At 46.3% G+C, this 10,954-nt stretch overlaps 1 protein-coding gene across 1 annotated transcript; it reads right to left on the bottom strand.

Annotated features, from left to right (window-relative positions):
- Nucleotides 1-7,847: 7,847 nt before the first annotated feature.
- Nucleotides 7,848-10,004, bottom strand: FOXI2 (forkhead box I2). Its single transcript, XM_074285278.1, has 2 exons — nucleotides 9,365-10,004; nucleotides 7,848-8,386 (listed from the first exon to the last, which is right to left on the bottom strand). Exons 1-2 carry the CDS (start codon nucleotides 9,960-9,962, stop codon nucleotides 7,848-7,850), a joined length of 1,137 nt encoding a protein of 378 aa, XP_074141379.1. The 5' UTR covers nucleotides 9,963-10,004.
- Nucleotides 10,005-10,954: the final 950 nt, after the last annotated feature.

The raw sequence follows: 10,954 nt of genomic DNA, 5'->3' as shown, positions 1-10,954 counted from the left end.
TCCTTTAAAAAAAAATCAAATAAAGCAATGGTTTATCTATTTTTCCCCTAAAACTGGTTTCTAATTTTATTTATTCAATGATTTTCTTATTGTTAATCTGAGTAATATATTGCTTGATTTTTGAAATGTTCAATATTATATTTAATTGGGAATTTTAAATTTGTTTTTTCTAGTTTTTTGAAAATTGCATGCCAATTTCTTCAATCTACTCCCCCCCCCCCCCCATTTTACTGATGTAAGCAATTACAGATATAAATATTCTTCTAAGTACTTTGGCTGCATCTCATAGATTCTGGTATGTTATCTTTTGTTGTAATTTTTCTCTAATGAAATTGTTTCTATCATTTGTTCTTTGACCCACTTGTTTTTTAGAATTAATTTCTGATTAATTTTATTCTATCTTTCCATTGTCAATTATATGTGTGTGTGTGTGTGTGTGTGTGTGTGTGTGTGTGTGTGTGTGTATGGTATTATGATCTGAAAAGGATGTTTTCACTATTTCTGCTTTTCTACATATGGTTGTGAGATTTTATATAATACATGCTCAATTTTTTTGTGCCAGTGTCAAGTACTGCTGACAGAAAGTTATACTCCTTTCTATTCCCATTCAGTTTTCTCCAAGGATCTACCATATCTAACTCTTTCAGAATTTTATTCACACCCTTAACTTCTTTCTTGTTTATTTTTTGGTGAAATTTATCTCATTCTGAGAGGGGAAAGTTGAGGTCCTCCACTAGTATAATTTTATTATCTATTTTCGTTTGTAATTCATTCAACTTCTTCAAAAATTTAGATGCTATGTCATTTGATGCATATGTTTAGTATTGATTTAACTTCATTGTCTATGGTACTTTTCAGCAAATTAGTTTCCTTTTCTTATCTCTTTTAATTAGATTTATTTTTGCTTTTGATTTGTCTGAGATCATGATTTCCATCCCTGCTTTCTTGGCTTCAACTGAAGCATAATAGATTCTACTCAGCCCCTTACCTTTTCGCTGGGTATATCTCTCTGTTTCAAATGTGTTTCTTGTAAACATTTGTTATTTTTTAATCCACTATATCTACTTCCATAAGTGAGTTCATCCCATTCACATTTATAGTTATGATAACTAAATGTGTATTTCTCTCCATTCTATTTTTCACTTGTTTATTCCTTCACTCTCTCGTACACCCTATGCTTTCTTCCTTAGAAGTGTTTTACTTCTGATGACTGTCTTCCCTAATATACCTTCCCCTCTACTTTTTTACTTTGTTAAAGAGTAAAATAGATTTCTATATCCAACTAAATGTGTATATTATTCTTTCTTTGAATCAATTTTGATGATAATAACCTTCATTCTTCTCTCCATTACAATAGCTCATGTCTCTTTTATCTGAGATAATTTGCCCTCATCCAATCTTTCCCCTCATTCTTTCACTGCAATTTTTTCTCACCCCTTCATTTTTTGGTGAATATCATCTCATCAAAGTAACTTTGCACTCACAACCTTTGTCTACATATATTCCTCACAGATCAAGGAGAAAGTACACAAGTAGCCAAAAGCAAACAATTCAAATTCCATGTAGCTACAATCAGGGTTTCACAGGATTTGGCAGTTTCTAGGCTCATCAGCCACTTCCCTGCTTCTAGATCAATTCTAAGGAGGTTTTATCGTTTTTTGGAGGAGGAATTTGGGAGTGCTTTAAAGGGCTCCTTCCACACTCTGTCATCTTGACAGCTGAAGTGTTATCTTGTTCTTAATCTCATCATTTGGAATCAATTAAAGGGATTTGTTAGAAGTCTGTTCTGGGGTCAGCATGGTGTGTGTGTAGAGAGAGAGTTTTGTAAAATAAGTAAGGGATGGTGTCACAGTATTTGGCCCCAGACGATAGTCCTGTGTTCAGGTCTGGACACTCCATTTTAGGAAGGACTTGATGGGCTAGAGAGCATTCAGAAGAAGACAGTAGAATGAGGGAGGGCTTGGAGCGAGTGTGATGTTTGCCTGTAGAAGGAAGATGTAAGAGGACAAGATAGACATCTTCAAGAGTTTGAGGACTGTGTCATAGAAAAATAATCATATAGCTCAAGAAATAAGTGTCTACATAGTAGATAGCTTACTTTGTAGAGTTAGGAAAAACTGAATCCAAATCTAGCTTCAGACACTAGCTCTGTGACCCTAAGGAAGTCAGGTAACCTCAATCTGCCTCAGTTTCTTCATCTGTAAGATGGGGATGTTAAAAGTACCTCTCTCCCAAGGTGGTTGTAGGATCAAATAAGAAAATTATTGTAAGGCATTTAGCATGATGCCTGGCACATTGTAAATGTTATATAAATGTTAGCTATTATCCTTATTATCAACCAGGGGCAGCGGATGGAAACTGAAACAAAGTCAAACTTGCCAAATATGTTTCTAATACTTTGAACTGTCCAAGAGAAACACTGGGAAATAGTGAGTTTCCTCCCCTCGAAAGTTCTCCACACAAGGACTGGATGCTGAGCACTAGGCTGGGCTTTGTAGGGGATTTTTGTTTAGGGTTTGATCAGACCAGATACTCTCTAAGGTTCCTTAAATGCTGAGATTTCCTGCTTCTAAATTCATGATCCCATAATTTCATTGAGAAACCTCAATGGGATGGGCAGGTAGCCAGGGAATTTTAAGGACATACTGGACCTCTGATAAATTGGTGCACCAGAAGCAAGCAAAGTGAGTTGAAAATAGCTCTCCCAAGGGTGTCACTGAAGGAAAATGAGGCTGCCAGCCTAAGCCACTGCTAGATCCTGTACCTGTCCATCCGAGACCTTGGACAGATCAAATAAGGTCATGGAAAGCACTTTGAGAAACTTGAAAATGTTACTGAAATGTTAACAGTGAGAACCAGTCAACCAATACAGAGGCATGTGTCAGCACCTAGGTAAATGCTGGGATACCAACATAATCACCCCCTACCCTCAAGGAATTTATGCCCTGGAGACTCTACTGTATTTTGCTCTTAAACACTGGTTTTCTAACCCCTGAAAATGTCCATAAAGGCTGGGCAGGGGCTAGAATTGACATGGATTATGAGATTGTTTCTAAAGGATGTTTTCTCTGCTCAAATATATCAACATTGAAAGCTATATGAAGAGTCATTGATGCAGCACAGGAAGAGTTCTTTCAACTCAGTCTTGATTCTATTAAGACGTTTTCTTCTTCTTTTTTTATGTTTCAGTTTCTTTGTTTATAAAACCAACTGCTGTTAACACCCTGTAGCCCATGAACTTGATTTTTTGGGGATAATAGTTTGATGATCAGCATAATTGGTTTCTTTTTATCTCATGTGTTTTATATATTAAAAACAAAACAAAACAAAACACAACTGTTCTCAGAAAAGGTCCATACTGCTGCCAAAGTGCTCCATGACAGAAAATTGGGGGAAATGAAAGATTTTGGATTAGTTAGCTTCTAAGGTTCCACTTCTAAGTCTTTTTTCCCTTTTTTTGTTGTTTGTCATAAGGGATAGCTCTCTGGGGAAAGGAGGGATATATCAGGCAATGAAGACTGTATAAAACCAAAAAATATTGTGCCAAAACTACAAATAGCATACATATCTTTAAACTTTTAATTTTGAACAATCTCTAGAATCCCTATGGGAGAATTGATTGAAGTTCATTTTATAACATCAATAATTTTTTAAAAGACAAAAAGCTTTTTCATTAGAGAAAAACTACATTTAATGTTGACAACCCTGCAAAGGCTGAGTCAAAGAGCTTGGGGCTTAATTTGGGGATCTCGGGTTACAGCTTTGATTCTCAACTCTCCCTGCAACCTTGGACACATCTTTTCTTCTCTTGCCCTTAAGTAAAAGGAGGTGATTGAGCCCTGGGGTCTCTACACAGACCCTTCTGGTTCAATCACTTGTGGTCCCATGGGGTCACAGGCTCATCCTTTCTTGGGATCCACAAGGAAAATAATGTCTAAGACCGTCAGGCATCCCTTCCTCTTCCAGTGTTTGGCTGTTTCTGGAATAAAGAGGAGTTTCCCATGGAAATTCTCAAGTTTCAGAACAAACTCAGAAGGATGCATCTGGAATCTAGTGAGGAAAAGAGAAGAGAATGGAGTTTGAATGATCTAATTGGTTCCCAGCTTGGAGGTCACAGGGGCTCTCCTGTCTCCGGAGGAGCTCCCCAGGCATGACAATAGGGATTTATCTCAGGACTGCAGCATGGAGGGTGTTGGAGACTCCTTGTCATATCTTTTTAGCCCAGCCCATGGAGAAGGGCTGCCCATTTCTGAGGTGTTAGCATTTGCTTGTTTAGATTCTTCCAATAATTCCCTTTGTTTTGGGTTCTTGGTTCCGAGAATGGCTAGTCTTAGTATCATTCTCATTTTCTCTTTTCTGTTTTTGTAATTATTACCATTGACATGTTTGGGGACAATGGCTGAAACAGATTGGGAGAGGGAAGCGACTGCCATTCCTCCTGACTAAATACTTGTGATGGTGGTGACTTCTATGCCAGAAAAATATTGGAAGGCTTAGGCATTCTCTCTGGCTTAATTTCTGCCTTTGTGGTACCAGCTGGCATACAGCAAGTGATTACTAAATGCTTGTTGCATGAATGAGCTCCCTGAGAGTTGCCATTCCCTGGCAAAATCCCAATGGGGTCAGAAAGTAGAAGCCTTTGTATGATTTCTAGTCAATCTTACTGTTTGGATTCACTACTCTAGGTATATATTTTTTATAAATTAAAGAAGAGACTTTGGAGCTTCTCTAGTTCAACCCTCTCATTTTATAAGTTGAGGCACATGATGGTGTGAGACTCAAATAAGATAACATGCACAAACTTGGCAAATTTATTTTATTTTTAAAGTCCTATGTAATTATTACTAAGCAACAATAATTAGCATTTACATAGCACTAAATGGTTGGAAATTACTACATATGTTAACTTATTTGGAATATTTAAGCTCTTTTTAACTTACACAAGGTGACTACAGCTGAGCTAGCATCCCAGCCCAGGTCCTCTGACCCCCCCACTCTCTCTCATCCCATTGGTCCTACTTCCCTTGCCTTTCAGACAATTTTTCTTGTTCAGTTTTAGTCATGTTCAACCCTTGTGACCCCATTTAAGACTTTCTTAGCAAAGATGTTGGAATGGTTTTCTATTTCCTTTTCCAACTCATTTTTACAGATGAGGTAACTGAGGCAAAGAGGATTAAGTGACTTGCCCAGGGTCGAAGTTAAATGTGTGAGATTGGATTTTATCTCAGGCTTTTCTGTCTCCAGCCCCTGCCCTGGGCCACCTAGCTGCCCCATTAGAAACCCTACTAAAAAGGATTTCATTTATATATATACATATAAATCCTTTTAAAGCAGGAAGCCCAGGGCTCAGAGAGCTAGACTTGGGAGTCAAAAAAATTGGAGTTTGAATCTCACCCCACATTAACTGCATGACCCCTGGAAATGTTTACAAAATGATGAGGGCAATAGCAACTTGCTTTATTCACACTGAACTCTGACACACACAGGAACTCAGGGAAGAGATTTTATTTCATTAGTAAACCTAAGAGCAGCACCAGAGGATGGGTCTGGATCCCTTTGAGTTTCTTCCCTCAGTTTCCCCTTTTTCACACTTAGCTGGAGGTCACCAGAAGGAAATCTCTTTTATGAACTCTTAATTTAAAAGGTCACATATGAGGAGGCAGATTTATAGATCATAACATTGGGAGGCCTTTTTTTTTACCTTGTATCCAATTAAAGAGGAAAAGCTCGGTCCATTGAAAAGTTTAGGGTTTCCTGGTTATTTTGTGATCATTTCCCTACAGTAGACAAAAGAGCTGATACTTGGGATGACAGTTCCCTTGAGTTAGGTACATAAAGTTTCAGGTAAGAAGCCAAAGAAAGGAAGAGTGAAAAACAAAGCAACAAAAGGAGGGGTTCAGGGAATTCCTGGGGATAGTGCATAATCTTCTCTTGAACTGTCCTCTAATCTTCCAGAAATCTTAATTGGAGACCTTAGTGTGAGGAAACTCAATGGACATAACAGGGCCAGGCCAGGGGGTCACAGATGTCTTTGAAGAGCCAGGGCCCATGGAGAAGGGAAGGCAAGCTGTTTGCTGGACAGCTCCATTGTGAGAGCAAAGTTTGTCTAGGTTGAAAGGACTGGCTGTGGCTCTTTCTAACTCTTCCTAACTCCCTGGGACAGGAACATATTACTGATGCCTTCAGTAGAATTGAAAAATCCCCCCTTCCCCTTCTTTACTTTTAAATCTTTATTTTGCCCTACAAAAGCAGCTGGCCTTTCTTCAGACTTTCATGTTTGAGCTGGAAAATCTTAGCTTTTCAAATTCTACCCCTTGGACTTTTGCTGGAGACTGAGGGGACTCACTCAGGAGTGACTTAAGGGGATCCAGGCAGAGTTTGGGGGGTGTTTTCCATCTTTAACTCTTCCCTCCACTGGGAAGCTAAACTACAACTGTGTTCCACAAGGTCACAAGGAAGAAAGAACCTGGGCAATTGGTCATTTGAATTTGGTCAAGACTTTGGCAAAAAAAAAAAAAAAAAAAAAAAAAAAAAAAAAATCTGATTCTCTATGAGGGCTCTGCTGAATCTCAAATTCATCCTGAGGGCTCCTGTTCATAGTGGGAATGGTGCAAACAAGAACCTGCCTTTCTAAGCTCACCATCCAGGGAAGATTCCATATGGGAGCCAAAGCAAAATAAAAGTGGTGTTAGGAAGGGGTCATCTGAAAGCACGAGAGGTACAGAAGGCTTGCATGGAGGCCCTCCGTACCTCTAGTGCTTGTCTGTGGAGGATTGGAGGAAGGAGAGATGAATGAGCTTAAGGTGCCATTTTAAATTGGGTTGGAGGTGGGGAGGAAGACAAAAAGATAAAGATACACAAGGAGATATGTTCAAAGAGACAGAAATAAAGACTAAGATTAGAGACCAAGAAAGAGGGACTTAAAAAGACAAAAGGGTAAATGAAGACAGAGGCAAGGGAGATTTTCTTCACTTTAGGTGCCATTGAGAACCACCTGGGAACATAACAGCTTAAGGGCTGCCCCTGAGAAGTCCCAGGAGCCTTCCTAGGCCTCTCAGCATAGTGCTCCGGAAATCTCTTCCTCAACACAAAACCTGGCCACCAAGACACTTCTCTCAGAGAGGAGTCCACTCAAGGTCATGCCATGGATCACTGGGGCTATGGCTGCACCAAGATTCAAACCAAGCCAGGCTCTGTTGTAGCTCATTGCTCAGGAAAGGAGCTCACCAAAGAGGACTGGAAGGTCTAAAAGAAAACACAGGAACCCAAATTGTGAAATGCAAAATCTATTTTAAAGAGAAGAAACCACCAACTAACCGCTTTCTCCAGAACCAATGTCTAGGAGCCTTGAACTGTTTTCAGGATAACAAAATCAGAAGTCCACCAGATCGAGAGGGGATCTCATTCCGGAGAGCTGAAGCTCACCAGCCCACTGAGCTTGCCTCATTCAAACGCAAAACATTTTCTAGGTTGCATTGGGCCGAGGGAGATTTGGGAATAATCCCCTAAAGCCAATATTTATAGTTAGGTCACTCAAAGAGGGCTCTGAGCCTAGTAGCTGTGTAATCCTGGGAAAATCACTTCTCTGTCTCAGTTTCTTCATCAGTAAAATGAGGATGACAATAGGACCCACCACTAAGGGCTGCTCCAAGGTCCAAGTGAGATATCCGGAAAGTGCTTACCACAGCTCTCGGCCCGTGATAAGCACCCAAACGAATGCTTGACTCCTTTTTTGCTTCCTCCAGTCTTCTCTCCAGCAGTCAGAGAGGAAGAGTGAAGGATTTCGGGGCCAATCCAAGAACAGAAAACACGTTTCAGTCAGTACTGAAGGCCTCTCTTCCCTCCCTCTAAACCTCAGTCCCTTCTCTGTTGTAGAGCAAGTTGTTGACATGGTAGTTATGAAAGCTGGCGGCGTGACCATTCATGGGTTGGGCCTGAGTCTGGGGGCCGAGTTCCGAGCCGTGGACCATGCTGGGGCAAGTTGGGTAGGAGCCGAGGCCAGAGCTCGCCTGCCTGGCGGGAGCCGCGTCCCCCACCGGGCCACCTCCCGCTTCTGGGAGGTGCCTGGGGAACACTCCATTAGCCAGGGCTCCCATGGTGGAAGGGAAGCTGGAGAAGCCCGGGCCGGACTCCCTAGCTAGCAGGGAGGGCTCCGATTCAGTCCTGGTGCCGGCCGAGCTGAGCGGCTCTGGGGAGGTGGGGTCGGGGAGGCTGGCGTTCTCCACTGGGTTTTGGGGGGTCCCAGAGCTGCCGTCTTCAGACTTAGAGCCAGCTCCCAGTGCCCCCGGCCCGTTGGAGTCTCCTCGTTTTTTCCTCTTTCTGCGGAAGTTTCCATGATCAAACATTTTCTCACAGTTTGGATCCAAGGTCCAGTAATTTCCTTTCCCTGCAGGAGAACAGTAGAGTTTTTTTTTTTTTTTTTAAGATAAACTAGATAACCAGCTTCCCCGCAGACTGGCCCAGAACCCCTCAAGGAATGAATGGGAGAGGGCAGGCCGAGCCTGGAATCAGAAAGCCCCCATGCAAAACCTCCCACGGACAATAGCTGCGTGACCCCGGGCCACTCTTTCTCACTTTACATCAAAGAAGGCCTGGCGGGGAGACCCAGGGCGGAATTTCTGTGGCTCTACAGTGTGCGTCTGATTGTGTGTGTTTGTATGTGTGAGTGGTTGTGTGCGTGTATGATTGTGTGACTATGTGGTTGTGTTCGTGACTGTGTGTGTGTGAGTGTGTAGTTGTGTGTGTTTGTGTGGTTGTGTTCGTGATTGTGTGTGTGTGTGGTTGTGTCTGTGTGATTGTGTGGTTGTGTCTGTGTGATTGTGTGGTTGTGTCTGTGTGTTTGTGTGGTTGTGTCTGTGTGATTGTGTGGTTGTATGTGTGTGTGATTGTGTGTGGTTGTGTGTGTGTGAGTGTGAGGAGGGGGTGGGGGGGTAGCGGCTCCTTAGAAGGGTCTTTCCCACACCCCATCACCTCCGGGACCCCCAGCTCCCGGCGCCCCATCCCACTCAGAACCAATTTTCAAAAACGCAACAACACATCTCTGGCACCTTTTGCCCAGCTCCGGAGAGGGGCAGGGCCCGGGCTGTGGGGGGCAGCGCCTGGGGTCAGACTTGGAGGAGGAGACCTCGGAGCCATCAGCTCCACAGCCTCACCTTCCAGGGGAGCCAGCCGGGGTCAAGGGCTCGCTCCCGGGGGAAGCAGGAGCGGAGCCTCCCTGGGAGGCCCCGCTCGGGGCTTCATTCGGACCTCTGCCCTCCCCCCTTGGCTCTGGGCCTAGCCCAGCCCGAGAGGACCCCGTGAGCGCGGGAGGAAAGGCTGGGAAGGCGGCTGGGGTGTGGGGTTGGGGGCGCCCCCCACCTCCTACCGGGGTCGTCGTCATCGCGGGGCACCTTCTTGAAGCAGTCGTTGAGGGACAGGTTGTGGCGGATGGAGTTCTGCCAGCCGGCCTTGCTCTTCTTGTAGAAGGGGAACGTGCCCTCCACGTACTGGTAGATCTGGCTGAGCGTCAGCTTCTTGCCCGGGGCGTTCTCGATGGCCATGGCGATGAGCGCCGAGTACGAGTAGGGCGGCCGCATGATCTTAAGCAGCTCCTGCTGGTTGGACAGCGACAGCCAGGACAAGTCGGCGGCGGCGGCGGCGGGCCCGAGGCCGGGCGAGGCGGGCAGGAAGGGGCGCTGGCCCGGGCCGCCGTAGCCCGGCAGGTAGGAGGGCTGCCCCAGGCCCGGCCCATTGAGCCACAGGTAGGGGTTGGCCCCCGCCCCGCCGTACTCGGGCAGCCCGAAGGCGGCGGGGGCCGCCGAGGGAACCCTCGACGGCCCGGGAGCGTGCTGGGGCAGCCCCGGCTGGTAGAAGTTCAGGTGGTCCCCGTAGACCGTCAGATCCATCAGCTCCGGGCCACCCGGAGCGTGGGGCTGGCCCGAGGGGCCCGGCGGGCTGGAGGTCGGCTGTCCCGGGCCTTTCATGACCGTCCCATGGAGCCGGGTGCAGCTCCTCCTAACAGCGGCGGCCCGCGGGAGTGGGGACCCGCCCAGAGGAGCAGGGAGCTGCTCGGGGTGTCGGCAAAGAATAAGTACGGGACTGAGCGCGGGGGCCTTGTCTAGCCTCGGTCCCTGCCCCCCCGCCCCCGCCCAGCCCTCCCGAGGTGCTCGGATTCCTCCCCTCCCCTTCCTTTTCCCCGCCCACCCGAGGCAAAAATCTCGGCCCTCCTCCCCCGGCCCCCAATTCTGGGCTGGTCCACCCTCGGCCTCGGCGCTCGGGATCCCGCTCGGCGGCGCGGACAGCCGCACTTTCGGGGGAAGCGCCCTGACTCCCCGGCCTGGTGAGCCTCCCCCCCCGGACCCCGGACACACTCCCTGCTCCCTGCGCAGCCGGCCCTCCATGGCTCCCGAGCTTCCCTGGCTCTCTCTGGGGTTCCTTACAGCCGAGACTCCCGGATCGTGAGCGGCGCCGGGGACTGCAGACAGGAGGGTGAGGAGGGCCCTCACGGGCCACGTCGGGCCCCGGCCTCAGGCGCTCACCGCCCTAGCTGTGCCCTCGAACCCCCACTAAGCGTGAGAGCCTGAGGGGAAAAGAGACCTCCCAGAGGGTCCGAGGGGGTGGGTGGGGGCACTGCCCTTCTACGGGGTCTCTATGGCCACATGTCACCTAGATTTGGGGACTAGCGAGAATGGCTGTCAGGGCCCTCCTGAATCTATGATTCTATCTACTGAAGAAGGACGGAACACCTGCTCTAAGGCACAGGCATTTGAGGGGAAAGCAAAAAAAAAAAAAAAAAAAGGCCCCTCCTTCCAACGAGGTAGAGCTGAGAAACTGGCTCCTGAGAGGGTAAGTGCATTGCCCACCACAGAGCAGCCCAACTGGGACTGGCATTCTGGCACTTCTTATGCCTACACAGGCCTCGGAGCCCAGAGATCCAACAGGTCCCTTCTGGGAAGCTGGCACTGCCCTCTGCCCT

Source organism: Sminthopsis crassicaudata, chromosome 2, assembly GCF_048593235.1.
Source record: "Sminthopsis crassicaudata isolate SCR6 chromosome 2, ASM4859323v1, whole genome shotgun sequence".
NCBI classification, from domain to species: domain Eukaryota; kingdom Metazoa; phylum Chordata; class Mammalia; order Dasyuromorphia; family Dasyuridae; genus Sminthopsis; species Sminthopsis crassicaudata.
This window is presented reverse-complemented; position numbering and strand designations above follow the sequence as displayed.